The 18,886-nt window shown below is 48.6% G+C and overlaps 1 protein-coding gene across 15 annotated transcripts in view; it reads left to right on the top strand.

Annotated features, from left to right (window-relative positions):
- NAV2 (neuron navigator 2) overlaps nt 1-18,886 on the top strand; it is an 819,601-nt gene that overhangs the window by 648,070 nt on the left and 152,645 nt on the right. For all 15 annotated transcript variants that reach the window (XM_021085311.1, XM_021085309.1, XM_021085312.1 and 12 more), the window contains one exon: nt 515-904. In XM_021085311.1, the coding sequence (XP_020940970.1) occupies nt 515-904 (390 nt within the window). The remainder of the gene's footprint in view (nt 1-514; nt 905-18,886) is intronic.

Below are 18,886 nucleotides of genomic sequence, written 5' to 3'. Positions count from 1 at the left end.
TTGTGCCATGTTTTAGGGGAAAAGTCTCTGCTGGGCTTTTCAGAATGTCACATAAATGTACAGCTTCATCTTTTCATTTTTTTCTTTTTTCGTCTTTTGTCTTTTTAGGGCCGCACCCTCGGCATATGGCGGTTCCCAGGCTAGAGGTCGAATCAGGGCTGCATCTGCCGGCCTGCCCCACAGCCACAGCAATGCCAGATCTGAGCTACATCTGAGACCTACCCCACAGCTCAAGGCAATGCTGGATCCTTAACCCACTGAGCGAGGCTGGGGATCAAACCTGTGTCCTCATGGATGCTAGTAAGATTCCTTTCCACTGAGCTACAATGGGAACTTCTTCATCTTTTCATTTTTAACAACAGAGCTGCACTGAGTCGTTATGTTGGTCTCTTATTGTTTGATCCTATTTCGTATATGGGAAATATTTCATAATTCTAAAAAAAATAAAGTAAAATTGGGATGTAAACTGCTAAGACTGCGAGGCACTGACCCCAGGCCGTCTGTTTGTTTTCAGCACATTGGAAACCACGTTTGACACCAACGTCACCACGGAGATAAGCGGGCGCAGCATCCTCAGCCTGACAGGCAGGCCCACTCCCCTGTCCTGGAGGCTCGGCCAGTCCAGCCCTCGGCTCCAGGCGGGAGACGCCCCCTCCATGGGCAATGGGTACCCGCCGCGGGCCAACGCCAGCCGCTTCATCAACGCCGAGTCCGGCCGCTATGTGTACTCTGCCCCCCTGCGGAGGCAGCTGGCCTCCAGGGGCAGCAGCGTCTGCCACGTGGATGTCTCAGACAAGGCGGGAGACGAGCTGGACCTGGAGAGCATCGGCGTGGACGCCCCTGGCTACATGAGCGACGGGGACGTTCTGAGCAAGAACATCCGGGCAGACGACATCACGAGCGGGTGAGTCCTGCGGCTTGCGCTCCGCACAGGTCAGGGGAAGGCGGGACACTTGCTTTCTCTTCTGCAGGACTTATTCAAGTTCTCTGAGAACTTGAGAGGCCTGGAGGGGAGCCTTCTGGGCTGAGAGAAACAATACCTGGGCTGTTTCAGCCAGGTTCTACCCGCAGCCAGAGCGACACTCAATAAACCATATTACTTCGGTCCTTTCCACCCAACCTTGCATGTAGGACGGAATCCAGACTCCTGAGCCTGGCCCGCCTGATCCCATGGGATCTGGCCCTACCTCTTACGGCTCATCGTCCTCCACCCCCCTTCACTTCCGCTGAAGCAGCTGGTCGTTCTGCACCTCAGTCTCATCAAGCTCTTTCCTGCCTCAGGGCCTTTGCACTGTTTCTTGGCCTGAATTCTGTTGCCCAGATCTGTTCCCCCAGTTCCTGCTGGCTGCTCAGCTGCCATCTCTTTGGAGAGGACCTCCTTGACCCTTGAAGATTCTTTATGTGGCCTGCTCCACACCTACGCTTCTCCATAGCCCTGTCTTATGCTCCTTTGGAAGCTTATCGCTGTTTAGAATTTTCCTGAATATGGGTTTATGTTTTGTTGTCTCCTCTACTGCTTGCAGCAGTAAGTGCCATGATGCAAGGACATCGTCTGGCTGGCTCACCCCTGAATCCCCAATGCATGGCGCATGCAGGAGCTTAAAAACATCTCTGAATTAATGTGCCTGCAGCTCGATAAATGAAGGCGCTAACCCAGCCTTCCTGTAACACGTGCAGTTAAGGGAGCAGTGAGATGATGTCTGAGCTGGGCCATAACCATGTGTGACCCAAGGCTTGGCTTCTTGTTTCTGCCCTGTTTCCATGTCCCTGTGTAAACTGAGAGTGCATCTGCTTACTCCACTTGCCTGTGATTTATCTCTTAACCCAACTTGTTCAGGGGTCTTTCACATCTTTTCCTCCTCTACTATTTACCAGGTCAAATTACAGATCATAAAAATCAGGCGTGGCATTCCCATCGTGGCTCAGCCGAAACAAATCTGGCTAATATCCACGAGGACACAAGTTCAATCCCTGGCCTCTCTCAGTGGTTTAAGGATCCAGCATTGCTGGGAGCTGTGGTGTAGGTTGCAGATGCGGCTTGGATCCCACATTGCTGTGGCTGTGGTATAGGCTGGCGGCTATGCTCCAATAGCTTGGGAACCTCCCTGTGCCACCGGCATGGCCCTAATAATCATGCCACTCATTTTCATGAATACAGTGATCAAGAACCCTGTGGGCAAGTCAGTGGTTTCATCATTTTAATAACAGCTCCTTCTCCCACTTCGTGCCAAGCACTCTGATAGGTGCTTTATATACATTATCGTCTCTCCTTACAGCAGTCCTTTGAGGTAGGTGACATCAGAATTTCCATCTTAGAGAGAAGTAAACTAAGACTCAGAAAGGTTAAGTAACTTGCCCAAGTTAAGTAGTTAAGAGGCAGAGCCCCGGGCTAGTGGCTCCTGAGCCCTGTTCCTGAACCACTGAACTGCCCCATCTTGCCCAGCGTTTTATTGCTGTGTTGAAATAGCACAACTGTTTGAGTTTATTTCACAATGGGAGTTCCCTGGTGGCTCAGTAGGTTAAGGATCCATCATTGTTCCTGCTATGGCTCGCTGTTGTTGCTTGGTGCGGGGTCCATCCCTCGCCCAGGAACTTCTGGGTGTGCTCCCTACACCCTCAAAATAAAGGAAAAAGAAAACAAAATGAATTTACTTTTGCTTAGTTCTATCTGTCTGATTAGAAGTGTTCTTTTATTTAATTAAAAGTTTGGGGATAGAGGTACTTTGACTTTTTGCCTGTCACTTTAAGACTCATCCCATAGTGAAATCTTGAAAGACAGGAGCCACCAAACCCTTGCAATATAACAAGTTTCTGCTATCTAGATGGCTGGGAAAGGGAATGGCCTGATAAATCAAATGATCCAGGTCACTTAGAGCATCATTTTGTGTCTCTAGTTTTACATAAACATGAAAACAGTAACATGTACATTGCTAAAGTGGTATGTAATTTAATTTTTTTGTTATTGTTCAGAAGACCTTTGGTATTCAGCGTGGGCCTCGAGGATATCATTCTCACTTCCCACTGTAATATACTTCCAAAATATTTTGGGATTATTTTGAGAATTTTGTGTCTTTTAAGAAAAAGTTTTTCTCTTGACAGACCAGTCTCTTAATCAATAAATGAAGGTGTTATTTATTTTGATGTAGTACTGACTGTTTCCACAAGGTGGGGCTATTGACACGCCCTAAACAGCCTCAGTGACGATAACAGCGAGAACCTCCTAGTTTCTTTGGCTATTCAAACTAAAGCCTTTATCCCTGCTAAAAAGCACAAATGTTTACGTTTCACTTCCTGCTTTGGGAAGCTTACATTTTTAGCAAGTGAGATAGCACTTGGAGCAAGTGTTGATAAAAGTGTGGAAATGTAAGCAAACCACCCAATTATTGAAATTAGAGAACTCTGGTCTGTCTCCAGTTCCTCGTCCCCCCCGCAGTTCCTTTTAATGGAGAAATTTACCTACATCAGGAGAGGCAGCCCAGATGGCATTTTGGTTCTTCCTCCTCGTGGCATTCTAGAGCACTGGTTAAGCGTGACTCCACTCTGGGGAAATGCACCCGTTTCTGCTTTGAGGCCAAGTCACCGGTTTGCCTTCATGTTCAGAGTTCTGGGCACATCATGGACTGTCCTTTGTACTCAATTCTTTTTCCTTTTGTAAACATGACAAGGTTGAAGATATTGAAGGACTGGTCCTTTCGTCTGTGCTTCAGATTCTGACCGGAAAGTCATATTGCCAAAACAGTTGTGTGGTTAAAGAAAACAGACAATGGAGTTTCCGTTGTGGTGCAGCGGTACAAATCCGACTAGGAACCACGAGGTTTCAGGTTCAGTCCCTGGCCTTGCTCAGTAGGTTAAGGATACGGCATTGCTGTGAGCTGTGGTGTAGGTCGCAGAGGAGGCTTGGATCTGGCATTGCTGTGGCTGTGGTGTAGGTTGGCAGCAACAACTCTGATTGGACCCCTAGCCTGGGAACCTCCATATGCCTCGGGTGTGGCCCTAAAAGGACAAAAGACAAAAAAAAAAAAAAAGAAAAGAAAAACAGACAAGCTTAAATCCTGATCTGCCACCCACCAGCTCTGTGACATTAAGCATGTCACTTAGCTTCCCAAAGCCTCAAAGCACTATAATGAATTTGGTTTTCAACCTCCTCCAATTAGATTTCTCTTTGAGGTCATATCTGAGGAACGGCACATATCTGATAAAGACACACGCTTTCAGACGGGTCTAGATGTTTTATCCACCTCAAAGACCCTCTCTTGGCAACAATGAGATGATGACAGTTTTCATCCAGGTGTGTGTTTGGCTTAGTGGAAACAGCCTTGGTGTATGAGCAATGTATACATCAGTTTGGAGGCTCTTTGAGGAAAGTTCTTGTAAAAGTTTACAGCACGTTTATTTAACGGGGCTGATGTGGGTATAAATTCTAGTTTCTGAAAGCCTGTGGCCTTTGTTTTGAACATGATGCCAGCCCTCAGCTTGGCAGAACAGCTCCTTTTTGATGTCTCCAGCCACTCGTCTGCCCTGGAGATATAGGCACACCTGCACCTGTGTGTATCAGTCAGCTCTCCCCAAGGTAGGGCTGACATGATTTGATTTCTGTGGCGCTTAGCTAAGAAACTAATGGCACAGGCCTTTGGTCTCTGTGTGCATGTGTTTGTTAAACCCTTCTCTTGCACTTAGTGTGTGCCAGGCGTGTCTAAGCATTTTACAAGATGTCATCTGACCTCACCACTTCATTTTATTAGCTTGATAAATTGGGCTTCGGCTGTGGTCAGTGGAAAAGGAATTAAAATAACAGACGAAGACGCCCTTCCTACGTTTTGATCTGCGAAGTCAATCCCTCTACTCATCTTCTGAAAATTCACAGTTCCATATGGTATAGCATAAAATTAAAGGGGCAGACTTCGCATCCATATGTTTGGAAAGATTTTATTTTTCTTCCCTTTCAAAGGAGGCCCTGAGTTGTATAATGTTCCCATGTATGAATATACCTCCCTTCCTGGAAAAAAGAATGACCATTTGAATTTAACATCAGAAATTTCTCCAAGAGCCTTTGATGGCTTCCCGTTGCCTGTGGGAACAGATCTCAATTTTTTCACTGAACAGGGGAGGCTGTTTATGGTCTTTCACAGCTGCCCTCCCTGCCGTCTTGCTGGCCACCTCCCTCCTCACATACCCTACACTCCCCACTGCCCTAGGCTCCCCCCCCCCCCACTTTGTTACCAAAAGGCTGGTTCCTGACTCTGTAAAGCTTTTTGCCACAGGACCTGCCTCTTTCAACCTGAAATTCCTTTCTCCTCAAGTCCATCTGCCTGATCCTAAAAAAAAAAAAAAAAAAAGAAAAAATACCACCTCCTCTATGATGCTTTCCTGGACTCTCCAAGCCAGAGTGAGCTCTGTCTCATGTGGTCTTGGTTCACACCCAACCTCACATGTGAACCTTTCACTTTGCGTGGAAAGCATCTTAGAGGGACTGGATGGTGTTGAAAGAATATGATCTAAGAGGCAAGCAGATTTGAAAGTTAATCTTGGCTCTGCCAAGTGAACTGGAACAAACTGTTAGCATTTGGGAACTAGAGACAGAGCTTAAAAGCACCTTGCAGAAGCTGGGATGCTCAAGAAATGTCGTGGCAACACATGCCTATGTATTTCCGCCACCAAACATGAAGTTCTCAGAAGGCAGGTAACGCCCACTATTTGTCTGATGACTAGCACCAGTAGGGCTTGTGTAACTTGTCACCACCAACTGTGAAACTCAGTAATTCTATGTATAGGACACTTGGAGTAGATCAATTTAGCCTCTATCTTTTTGATGCAATGCATAGCGCCACCTAGTGGCCAATATTGGGTGTGATGCTCTGGCTTTGCTTTTAACTCAGTCATGTGGGTTGAAGCACCAGGGCTGGTGTTACTCAGGGCTGAGAAGGTGGTGATTGTGGCAGTTGGCTGTCTTTCAAATGTGGTGGGAGAGGATGTGGGGTTGTGAGCAGGCTGGCCTTCAGAGTTGGCGTTTTGATGGCTGAAGGCACCCCGTTAGGTATCAGGGGTTACCCCATCAGCAGGTACTGTCTGTGCCTGTGGAGAGACTTTTGCCCTCCAAAGTTGAGGAACCCAACCCTGCTGAATTGCTTATAGCTCCATAAACAGTCGGGGTGTGTCTTAGTCCTCTCTGGCTGTGACGGCAAAATACACAGACTGGGTGGCTTAAACAGCAAGCATTTCTTTCTCACAGTTCTGGAGGCTGGAGGTCCATGATCAAGGTGCCTGCATGGTCAGGTTCAGGTGAGAGCCGCCTTGCTGGCTCCCTGTGTCCTCCCCGTAGCAGAGAGAAGCAGCTCTGGAGTGTCTTTCTCTTCTCCTAAGGGCACTAATCCCATTACGGGGGGCCACACCCTCATGACCTCCTCCAATCCAATTACCTACCGAGACCCCACTTCCTAACACCATTGTACTGGTGCCTAGAGCTTCAACACATGAATTGGCAGGGAGAGGGGAGCACAAACATTGAACTGTAATTGAGTTTCCTGCTTCCACGCATCATTTGCATGCACAACACCTTGTGTTGCCTTTCCCATCATTGCCTGCTGGTCACCTCCTCCAGGAAGCCTTCCCTGATTCCATCCAAGCAGAGGTGGTGATTCTTTCTCCAGGGCTTTCATGGTTCTTAATATCCCTGTAATAGCACTAATAGCACTGCATCAGAATTATTACAAGGATATATGTGTGGATAAAATCAAACAAGATGTCCACACAAAATATTTTTTTAGACTGTTTTGGTGTGTTGTTATTTCGTGTGTTAATTACCTTACCAGGTCTTACCTTACCAGCTCTTAAATGTTGAGGTCAAATCTGAGATGCTCCCCTGTCTTCATTGGCTGACACAGTGCCTGTTCCATAGTAAGTGACCACTAAATATTCCTTGAATGAATGCTACAGCTAACCTTCAATGAAGCAAGACCGGTCATAGCCCTCTGGATGAAAATGTGACTCGGGAGTTCCCATTGTGGCTCACTGGTTTAAGAACCCAACTAATATCCATGAGGATGCATGTGGGTTCTCCGGCCTTGCTAAGTGGGTTAAGGATCTAGGGTTGCCACAAGCTGCAGTTGCAGCTGAGATCCATCATTGCTGTGGCTGTGGTGTAGACCGGCAGCTGCAGCTCCAATTGATCCATAGCCCAGGAACTTTTTTTTTTCTTTCCTAAAAGAAAGGGGAAAAAAAGAAGAAGGAATGCCTTATATCAGAGTCCCTTGAGCTTGATGCCACAGTCACATGACTGTCCTTTCCTCAGCCCTGTTTTATACACCACTTATTCCAGAGCTACGACTCCCTCTGTCCAGTGAGCTGGACATCAACAGTGCAGAGAGAGAGACAGAGCACCAAGCCACAGGCCCTGGGGGTGCGGGTAGAGATGGAGGTGCCCTGTCCCCCTCTCCCTTCCTCCAGGGACCGTCATGGGTCAGAGGGGGAGAAGCGTTTCCAACCAGAACACAGCAGGCAGCATCGTGAGTCCAAAAGGCGCCACTGATAGCAGGGAAGCCTCTTATCTGGTGAATGTGTCTCCTGGTCTTTCCAGGCCAGACTCGAAGTAACCTTGACAGGCTGTTGTTCCTGGCAGACTGATAGGAGAGGAAGCCAAAATCCTCTTTTTGGCCCAAATGCAGCCAAGATAAATGTAGGCAAGGCTGTCCTGAAAGGCACGGAGTCATGTCCAGCTGGGTGTGGCTGACACCTCTGGAATTTGGGGGAAAAATGGTCTCTAGTTTCTATGGGTTGAGCTCTCTGGAATGATCTTGGCTTTGGGGCGGGGGGTGCTTGGAAGGCTTGAGAATTCTGGGTTTCCCATCAGCCGCCAGGCGGGTCTCAGTGATGTTGGAAGGTTGCATGATTATGGAAAGGTAGAGACTCAGCTGTCTAGACAGCCGGGTCTGCAGGGCCTTGAGCAAACCAATTGTCCCTAATGCACTGCGTGCCTTTTACACACACATAAATACAGCGGCGCTCCAGTGTGAAGCCCCAGGCTCAGCGTAGCCCAGTAGGTTGGTGGTGCAGCTGGGCCATGTCCCAATCTATCAGCCTTTCTGTTCCTCTCTGATTTCCTTGGTGTTTCCAAGTCTTAGTGGTGTATGAGTTCACAGAAACCAGAAATACTTTGCCCTAATATTTCTCCCGGTGTTAAATATACCAGGCCAACCCAAGGACCCCTTTGTCCTCGGCAGCTCTCTGGGTGGAGTCTGCCAGCATGGGGAGCCAGGCAGGGGGCAGGGTTCATCCCCCCAAGTGTTATGTTCATCCCCCCGCTCAGCTGTGATGTCCTCTGCCACAGGTGGTTTGCTGATTGATGGCTCTGACCCCCAATATCAGTTGTCCCCGATGGCGGGGGCCGCATCACCGTGCCTGTCTTCTTCCCCACGCTGCAGCCCCACTTGATTTACGGAGTGTGGGAAATCGCACAGCCCTTATCGGCTGCCGGGCCGGCAGTTTTATCAGAGGAGAGAGAACAATTGAGCAAAGGGCAATGCTGAAAGCTGAGCAGTTCCCCAGCCTTCCCAAGGCTGCCCCCAGCCACTGTTGGTGACGATAGATTTAGCAGGCAGAGAGCGGGATTCAAAAAAGATTTCCTGGAGAACAGCCCCGTGGAGAAATGAAGTGTGGTCCAGCTTTGACATGGGCAGCCCAGACCGTTAGTCATAATGAATAGCAAATGTTGGCAGAGTGATTTATGGGGAAGTTGAAGTGGGTTGGGGGGCGTGTTTTGTGTTTTCAGGAAACCGGGCTTAAGCCCTGACTTCTTGGGAATTTCCTAGCTTGCTTTGAGATCTGAATCCCTTCCCGTACCCTTCCCACCCCCCTACCCCTCACCAGCATACTACATGGAAGGGTGGGGAGAAGGGACCAAAAAAAGGTGCTTGGGTGTTTTGAGGCAAGAAACCCCGACCTCAGGCCCTTCGGCAGCAGCTGCTGAAGGATCCACTCACTGCCTGCGCCAGTTCTCAGTGCCTCCTCCGATCTCTGACTCTCCTGGACTTGGAAACTAGAAACCTTCTCTTCAGCCTACCTTCTGGGGAGGGTCCAGGCAAAAGACAGTACAATTCTGTTTAAACGAATCCGACCAGGAACCATGAGGTTGTGGGTTCAATCCCTGGCCTTGCTCAGTGGGTTAAGGATCTGGTGTGGTGGTGAGCTGTGGTGTAGGTTGCAGACGTGGCTTGGATCCTGCGTTGATGTGGCTGTGGTGTAGACTGGCAGGTGTAGCTCTGTTTAGACCCCTAACCTGGGAACCTCCATAGGCCCCCGGGTGCGGCCATAAAAAGACAAAAGACAAACAAAAAAAAAGTGTTTATTAAGTTTGTCGTGTACTGGAGATGGTGCTAAAGACGCCCAGAGAAATGCAGCAGACCAAGAGCCTGAGGTCCTGGCCACACCCGGAGGCTCACAGAGCAGGGAGGGACCTAGGTCAGTGCAAGAGCTGTAAGCTCCATGTGGGAAGCAGCGCCCCCTGTGGGGATCACAGGTGGGGCAGAAGATAGAGCCCGCTGTGGAAGGGGCAGCCGTGTAGGAAGACCAACCTGGCTCCACTGCTCTCTGCTCTGTGTCTTTGAGCGCGTACCGTGTGCCTGTCTCAGAGCTGCTATGCAGCTGCAGTGAGCTCACACCTGTGAGCTCAGCCCAGAACCCGGCTGCGTGCACAGAGTGCCCAGCATTATCTTAGCATCTACCAGCAGCAGCTGCAGCATCTTCAGGACGTGTGAGCTGGGCTTTGGAGGATAAACAAAAGCAAGGGCATGAAGGAGTTCCCTGGTGGCTTGGCTGTTAAGGACTTGGTGTTGCCACTCTTGTGGTATGGGTTTGATCCCTGGCCCCGGGAACTTCTGCATGCCATGTGAAGGCCAGAAAAGAAGAAGAGCAAGTAGGAGTTCCTGTTGTGGCTGAGTGAGTTAAGAACCCAACTAATATCCATGAGGATGCAGGTTTGATCGCTCACCTTGCTGAGTGGATTAAGAATCTCATGTTGCCACGAGCTGTGGTGTAGGTTGCAGATGTGGCTTGAATCTGATGCCGTGGCTGCGCTGTAGGCCTGCAGCTGCAGCACTGATTTGACCCTTAGCCTGAGAACTTCCATATGCCACAGGTGAGGCCCTAAAAAGAAAAAAAAAAAGCAAGGGCAGGAAGACATATGGACATGGGGCGTGTTTTTATGAGAATGGTGCCTGAGGTGGGTCTGGAGATTCAAGGCAAGAGGATATGGGCTTAGGTCCATAGAGGAGTGACACAGATCCAGGTAAGGCAGAGGCCCTGGGAACAGACACACAGGCTAAAGCAACTTCTCACATGGAGCTTCACCCCAGGGCAGGTTGGGCAAGGGGCATGGAGGCGCTGAGAGCCAAGCCGACTCCAAGGTTCCAGCCTATGCTGACCTTGGCTGGGAATAGCTGCCACTTGTCCTCAGCACCCTCCATCCTTCGCCAGTTTGCCTTCTTGCCTCTTGGCACCGCCTGCTCCCCTTAGATTGTCTCAGGCCCCAGGCCACCCCCGGACCAGAGCAGGCTGCATGTTTCAACAGAGTACGTGGCAGCCTCTGGAATGCAGTTCCTGGGGCTTTAGGAAAAACCCCAGGCCCACGGCCTTCCAGTTCTTGCTCCAGAGAACCTCCAGGGCCAGTGGGGGAGGGTGCCCCATGCTCAACATTTAATTCTTACCCAAGGCAGGTGTTGATACATGTTTGCATTGAGAGGCAAGACGCAGGGGCTCTGAGAAGAGCGAAGGCCCCGTTCTTGCTTTCTTCTTCAGGGAGACGAGCTTCCGCATCTGTAGATGAGATGAATGGGGCCTGGAGTCAGAGGGACTGATTGAATGAGATGATACATACGAAGTGCTGCTAGACCGTTCCAAACCCTCCTCGCAATCACGATGATGTTGCCGAGATGAAATGGGGGTGATGTACGTGTAACACCTAGTTCAGTGCCTGGGCAGGTAAAAGTACATGTCCCCAAACCCTAGTGAGACACCTCCTTAGAGTGAGGGGCCTTTGAGATGAGACCATAATTGATGTTCATGTGGGAAATAAGAATCTCCTATACGAGAGTTCCTGTTGTAGCTCAGAAGGTTAAAGAAATAGTGTCTATGAGGATGCAGGTTCGATCCCTGGCCTGGATCAGTGGGTTAAGGACCTGGCGTTGTCATGAGCTGTGGCGTAGGTCGCAGATGTGGCTCGGATCTGGCATGCCTGGGGCTGTGGTGTAGGCCGGCAGCTGTAGCTCCCATTTGACCCCTAGCCTGGGGACTAACATTTGCTGCAGGTACAGCCTTAAAAAAAAAAAAGAAGAAGAAGAAGAAGAATCCTCTACTTAGTGTAGCCTGCACCCACTGTGCTGGGAGTAGAGAAACCTGTTGTGATGAATCGTGTTTAGCATGGCCCACCTTCCCCTCCTACCCACCATCTGGACTGTCTGTTGTCTTGTTGGAACAGACATTGCGAGAGCTGTGGTGTAGGTCACAGATGTGGCTCGGATCTGGCATTGCTGTGGCTGTGGCATGGGCCGGCAGCTGCAGCTCTGATTCTACCCCTAGCTGGGAAACTTCCATATGCCTCAGATGCAGCCCTAAAAATCAAAAAAAAAAAAAAAAAAAAAAAAAAAAAAAGATTTAGCACGTGTCTCCTTTGCAGGCTTTGCTCTGGGGTGTGACTGACAAGCTGTGTTCTCAGGCTGAGCACTTGGCGCTCCTTCTTCTGATCATTCTAGGTCCTTATCAGGGTAAAGCTGGGACCCATGAGCTCACGCTCACCAAGGGGGCTCACACATTCAGGAAAAACATATTCCAACGCTGAAGCTCTTGATGGATGACAAGGAATTAGGGGCTAACATGTATCGCACACCTTCCACGTGCCAGGTTCCTTACATAACCCCTAAACTCTGGCTCTGGAGGGTATTTTCATTTTACTAATAAGAAAAATGAAGACCCAAGAGAATAGTTATTAACTTCACTGTCTTTAAACCCATGGAAGCAATGAACAAGTTGGCTACTGTTCTTTGGTTTCTCTCCCTTGGTGTGTGGAAATTTCAGTGTGATTTCGGTGCCTTTGTTGCATTGCTCTGGCTGGGTGTCTTCTGCTACCTTTGAACCACCCTCTTTGGTAGAATGCCTGAGTCTGCAGGCTCCCCTTTCTCTACTCAGGGCTTTGCAAACAGACGTTGAGTGGAGAGAACTATGTCCTACATAGACCCGAAGGTCCCCTATTTTTCCTATTGAGCCTTTGATGAGCTCTCTCATCTAGAAAACACGGTCATATTTATCTTTATCTTAAGCATATGGAGCACTGCAAATACCCTTCCCAGCTATTTTTCAAAGGCCGGCAGCTAGAGAGTGGCTCAGCAGATTTATGATGGCAAGGTTGGAGAGTACCAAGTTCGAGTTGAGGTGAAGATGAAAAGAAACATTTGGATGAGGTTGGGAGTATTTTGGCCCTGAGACAGTAAGCTCATGTTGAAAGACTCAAAAGAAAAAAAAAAAAATGTGCCTGTACTCAGATCAAGATAAGAACTTTAACTTTTGTTGGAAACTCATGATCTTCTCCTTGTGCTGTTCTGGAGACGTGATATAATGGAAGAAACTTTAGACTTGGAGTTAGAAGACCTGACTTCATACTCCTTGCTTGCCAGCTGAGTGACCTTGGAGAATTCGCTTCCTTTTCTGAACTTGTTTCCCATCTGTTGAATGGTAGCCAACTTCTTAGGTGTATAGTGAGAAAGGAAAGAGATAGTATTTCGGAAGGGTTTGGTGTTTGGCACATATATATGGTCATTCCTTTTGGGCTTTTTGGAATTATTGTATTTATTTGCCTTCCTCCTCTTTTATCCTACTTGGAACCTTGATTAAGATGATGTAATGCCATTGCTTATTCTCAAGCACAGTTACCAGGTATCTGCTAAGTGGGTCAGCACTGGTCTGTGTATTAATAAGGTTCTCCAAAGAAAGAGTTGATGTGCATCTCAAGCCCAAAGACAAACTAGAGACAGAATTTCCTCTTCCTTAGGGAACATTAGTCTTTTTGTTGTTGTTGTTTGTTTTTTTCTCTTTTGGTCTTCAACTAATTAGATGAGGCCCACCCATATTCTGGAGGGTTATCTGCTTTACTCAGAGTTAACTGATTTCAGTGTTGCTTGCCCCTAAAATGTACCTTCGCAGCACTATCTGGGCTAATATTTCCTCAGACGTCTGGGTACCACAGCCTAGCCAAGTTGATGCATAAAATCAACATTTACAGTCGGCCGGCAGGCCTTACAGTGTGATCAGTGTGAGTGAGTCCTCTGGGTCAAAGGGTGGCTTACCTGTGGTATAGAGACAAAGAATAGCACAGCTTATAGAAACATCTGTGAGGGCTCCAAGGGAATGCATCCTGCCTGGGACATGGCCACAAATCAAGAGTGTGCATGCCTTGGAGAATCATCGCATCCCTTCCAGAATCCCCAGGTCTCAATAAGAAATCTCCCTGGAAAATGGAGGTTTTGACCTTTTCTCTTAATCCTGCCATAACTACAGAGTGAGATAGACTCCCTAGCATAGACAATTCTGGAGGGCTGATGATCTTTGAGAATCCAAAGCGAAATAAGATTCTAAGGCTAAAGAGAGGCCCAAGTGTGTCTCCAGAGTCTTCCAGCTATAAATCCACCCCGCGTTCACTTCTTGATCTTGGGACAAGTGGGAGATGGGAGACAGGGGTGTGTGGTTCTCTATGCTGCATCATCAGAGGCTGTGTCCCAGTTCCCAGTATGTGTAATTGCCCACTCATCTGTTTTGAAATGAGAAATCTCACATACTTGAGCAGTGATGTTTAAAGAGTGAAGTCAATTCAAATTGTCAGAAACATGGGACAGAATCAATGTGGTGTTGGCTCTGCTGAGACTGGGGAGGGCCACAGAGAAGTCAACTAACAGTGGCTGCTAATGTGTGTCTCTTTGCCTGTCCTGCTGCAGTGGTGCTGTAATTCACAGCAGCTAAGCTGCTTTGGGGTCTCTGTGGTGTGTTGGATGCTCTATTGAGCTTGTTACATGGCTTGTCTCACTCTTTAGATCAGTTCTTTGAGCTACAGGCTGTTTTTCACCCTCCTTTTTATGAATGAGGAGACTAGGCAGGACAGGTAGTGAATGTTAAGTCCAAGTTTGTACTGCTTACCAAACGACCAGCAGATACATTGAGAGACGAGTTGCTGGGGCAAGGAATGGTAACTTTTTTCAGAAAACCAGCAGACCGAGGAGATGGTGGACTAGTGTCCCAAAGAACCATCTTATCTGATTTCAGGCTTGGGTTTTTTGGTTTTTTTTTTTTTTTTTTTTCGGTGGGGGGGGGGACCCCCACACCCTAGGCATATGGAGGTTTCCAGACTAGGGGTTGAATCGGAGCCACAGCTGCCAGCCTACGCCACAGCCACAGCAACACAGGATCCTAGCCATGTCTGCGACCTACACCACAGCTCATGGTAATGCTGGATCCTTAACCCACTGAGCAAGGCCAGGGATCGAACCTGCATCCTCATGGATACTAGTGGGGTTTGTAACGTGCTGAACCACAACAGGAACTCCCAGGCTTTATATTTACTGAAAGAGGTAGGGGTGTGTGGTTGGTTGTTGCCAACTTCTTGGAGTCAGAATCCTTTGTTCTTGGAGCTATCCAAAGCAGCTCAGATCATAATGTTCTTGTAAACCTCCAACAAGAGAAATGCTGTGTTCTGTTTTGCAACTTTTTATCTCTATATGAAGGGGAAAGTGTTATATCTTTAAAGGTCCAAGTCTTTTTTTTTTTTTTTTTTTTTGTCTTTTGTCCTCTTTGTTGTTGTTGTTGCTGCTATCTCTTGGGCCGCTCCCGCGGCACATGGAGGTTCCCAGGCTAGGGGTCGAATCGGAGCTGTAGCCACCAGCCTATGCCAGAGCCACAGTAACGCGGGATCCGAGCCGCATCTGCAACCTACACCACAGCTCACGGCAACGCCGGATCGTTAACCCACTGAGCAAGGGCAGGGACCGAACCCTCAACCTCATGGTTCCTAGTCGGATTCGTTAACCACTGCACCACGACGGGAACTCCTAAAGGTCCAAGTCTTGAGAAGAGCTGTCTGCATATTTCAGGCTATAGGCAATATTCTTTTTTTTTCCTTTTTTTTCTTTTCAGGGCTATACCTGTGGCACATGGAAGTCCCCAGGCTAGGTGTCAAATCAGAGCTACAGTTGCCAGCCTACACCACAGCCACAGCCACACCAGATCTGAATCTCATTTGTGACCTATATTGCAGCTCATGGCAATGCCAGACCCTTAACCCACTGAGCAAGGCCAGGGATTGAACCCACATCCTCATGGATCCTAGACCAGGGATTGAACCCACATCTTCCTGGATCCTAGTCCTGCTGAGCCACAGTGGGAACTCTGGCAACATTCGTACCTTATAGCAAGAGCAGTAAAACACAAAGTTTAAAGTAAAAGAAACAGATCCAGTATGGAGTCAGATTTATCTTTCCCTGTTACAGTAACTGCTGGCACCATGTGTTCAGCTGGACTGAATTCAGAGCCTCTGCTCCAAAAGCTCTGTAGTATGGCTTCTCGCTACAACTCTGATTATATGCAAGGCAAGACCAAAAAGGGAGCAGGGGGCATCTGTGGACATTGGAAACCTTGGGTCTCTCCTGTGCCGTATTAGGTAACAACAGAGCCATAAAGAGAGATGGAAAGTGGTCCTCAGAGGGCTGAGTTGCATAAGAACTTGGAGGAATACTTGGCAAAATCTTATGTTAAGACCAAGGAGGCTGGCTGGGGCTGGGGCAAAGGCAGATACTTTTGTTTGCCTCAAAAGCATTATTTTGCATTTCATTTTAATTAAATGTCACAGCTCTTTACTGGAGCATTAGAAACACATGTGTCAACATTCCCCAGGTACTTGTGCAGAAAGCGAACTGGGGCAAAACAGGTTCTGTGTGTTTTGGAAATGAAAACCAGTGAGATGATCAGAGGCAGGAAGGTGCAGAGCTGGAGTCTGCCTTGCCCAAGAGTCCCAGAAGCGCCTCACTGCTGCGTGGCCTCGGGGTAGGAAATCTCCTGAAAGTGGGCACTTTGGTCACCTGTAGCTTCCAGCCTTGGTCCGTGTGACACCAGAATTTCTCCAAGAAAATTCCAGTCTCGAGGAAATTCTAGTCTTGCAGCCTCCCACCCACCGCGAGCCCAAACAAAACACACAATTACAAGCTCAGCACCATCCGGAGACCCCAGAACCATGCGCAGCGAGTTAGAGCTTTATTAATCGAGTGACTTTTGCCTTAGCCCTGGGAGTTGTTAATTAAAACCACTCAAGCGTTGAGTTGGGAGAGACGGAGGGAGTCGGAGGGTGAGGACAACCAGCAGACCAGCCTCCCTCCCGCCTTTGCAGGCGGGTGTAGCTCTTTCAGAAGTGGACACGGGCTTTGTGGTTGAATAAACTGTTCACCAGAGGTGTGCTCGCTGTTCCTTGGGAGCAGCTTTCCTTTGATGCCCTGCAGCCAGGCCTCTTGCCTACAAAGAACCTGCCAGCCTCTGACCAAGGATGCGTAACAGTATACAGTAATGAGGCTCATGGCAATAGCATCAGTGACCATATGTCATTTAGTGAACGGTTCTAAATGCCTGGTACTGTGCTCAACACTTTATATGCATTATCTTATTACGTATCTTAGGTATTTTATATTTATTTTATCTATCATCAGCTTCTCTGTAATGTGTGTTCTCCTGACTAGGTTGTAGGGGCTTGGAGGGTTTCAGTGTTTTACCCAAGGTCACAGAGCTGGTGAGTTAGGGAGCCAGAACTCACAGGCAGATACCTGATTGCAGAGCAGAAGCAAAACCACTATGTTTCATGGCTTTCACGGAAAACTCTGTAAATTGTAGAAACACATTGAAAAACTCATTCCTTGTCTCCCTCTCAAGCCTGTGTCTCCTCTTGTGTTTCTATATCCATGTCTCCTCCGCCACAGCTAGAACCTGGAAAGGACCTCAAATTCTCCTGCTCCCCTGTTGCTGGAAGGCCAGTCACTAAGGTTGATGGACTCCGGCTCCCATCTCCTGCCGTGGTTCTCACTAGTCTCACTGCTAGCATTTCTCCCCAGATAATTGCATTCATCCTTCCTTGTTACCCTTCCTCTGATCTCAGTGTCCACCCAACAAATCCATCCCATACTTGGGTGAGAAAAATCTCCCTGGACTTTAAATCTGATGATGTTCTCATCTGCTTAGTGGCTCCCCCTGGCTTGCTGGGTAAGCTCTGTGAGTTTCTGTGGCTCTATGACAAGTGGTTCCAACATCAGGCTGCTTGAAACCAGCATTGGAGGGTGCTCATGGGCCAAGGCACAGACGGGGTGGCTCATCTGCTGCATCACATCCAGAGCCTCTGTGAGGAGTCCCCCAGGGCTGGCTTGATAGCAGGGCTCCACATCATTCATTCCAGAGCTTGTTCCCTCACACATCTGACACCTGGGATGGGACGGCTTCCAGGTTAGGGTGTCCATATCATATCCGTGTGGCTTGGCTTCCTCCCACCAAGGACAAGTGTTACGGGAGCAAAGCGAGCTCACCTTTTATCATAGACCTTGGAAGTCCCAGAGTGCCACTTTCACTGGACTGTATCGGTCCAAGTGGTCACAGTCTCCAGATTCAAGAGAGGGAATGTAGATCTCCCCTCTCAGTGGGCAGGTCACCGCGAAGAAGAGCGTGCGAGATGGAGATGTTACTGAATCATCTTAGGAAAAGAGTCTGCCACATCCTACCCCCTGCCTTGTCCAGCATGATGACACACAAGGCCCTCCATGTTGGAGGGCTTGGGTATCTTACTGACCACCTATCTCCTGTGCCCAGCACAGTGTGGGACACGGAGGAGGCTTCGCCTGTCATAGGGGAGTGAGTAAGTGATCTACTTGGCCACTTCAAGACTTGTCCACTCCCCATCCCCTCACTGCCCACCCCTCCGTCACTGGCATCCTGGTCGCTTTGCTCTGGACCCTTGATGTTTTCCTTGATGTCCATCCCACACTGTTAGACCTCTGTGCCTTTGCACATGGCTGCCGGCTCTGTGCGTAAATCCTCCATTCGCATTCACCCGGCACAGTTCTTTAAGGATCTGTGGAAGCTGGGGAGTCCTCCCTGGCAACTCCGGCAGACATCAGCCTCCTTTCTCTGGGTCCCAGACACCTGTTAATACCTCCCAGGTGGCTCGTCTCGCTTCCTTTTGGTTTGTCTGCTTGTATACCTGTCCCCTAGGCTAAGATATCCTTGAGAAGAGGGATCGAGTCTTTTTACGCCTGCATGTCTGATGTCTTCTATCAGAGCTCTTGTGTATGCTGAGTAACGTGTTCAGAATGGAGGGAGAGAGGAAGAGGGTACTGTTGATGATGGTACCACTAGAGCTGATGCTACTGCTGTTGCTGCTAATTATGGCAGCCAGGGTTTGTGGAGTACGTTTCACAGAGCAGGCACTTTCCAGGTGTGGCATCGTTGACTTCCTATTGAAATCCTAGGAGGCCTGTGACGTTATCATCCCCATTTTATAGACATGGAAAATAAGGATGAGAGAAGCCACTCGTCCAAAGTCATCTGGCTCCCGAAGGATGCAACCCGTTTCAGGGACTCAGAGCCAGTCTTCTTCCCTCTTGGTGCTGCCACCTGCTGGGTTTTAGGCTCTGAGACCCAAAGATGTTTCTTGGTTTTGGAGATGCCTCAAAACCCTAGCCTTCAACCAGATGAGTAGGATAATCATGTGGGAGGCAACTGAGTGTCTGCTGTTAGACAATGCCTGTTTTGTTCTCCCTGCCAGACTTGAAGAGGTTCAGAATCGGGCAAAGGTTGGTTTAGGGAAGGGTGAAGAGGAAGGAAAAAG

This window comes from Sus scrofa, chromosome 2, assembly GCF_000003025.6.
Source record: "Sus scrofa isolate TJ Tabasco breed Duroc chromosome 2, Sscrofa11.1, whole genome shotgun sequence".
NCBI classification, from domain to species: domain Eukaryota; kingdom Metazoa; phylum Chordata; class Mammalia; order Artiodactyla; family Suidae; genus Sus; species Sus scrofa.
This window is presented reverse-complemented; position numbering and strand designations above follow the sequence as displayed.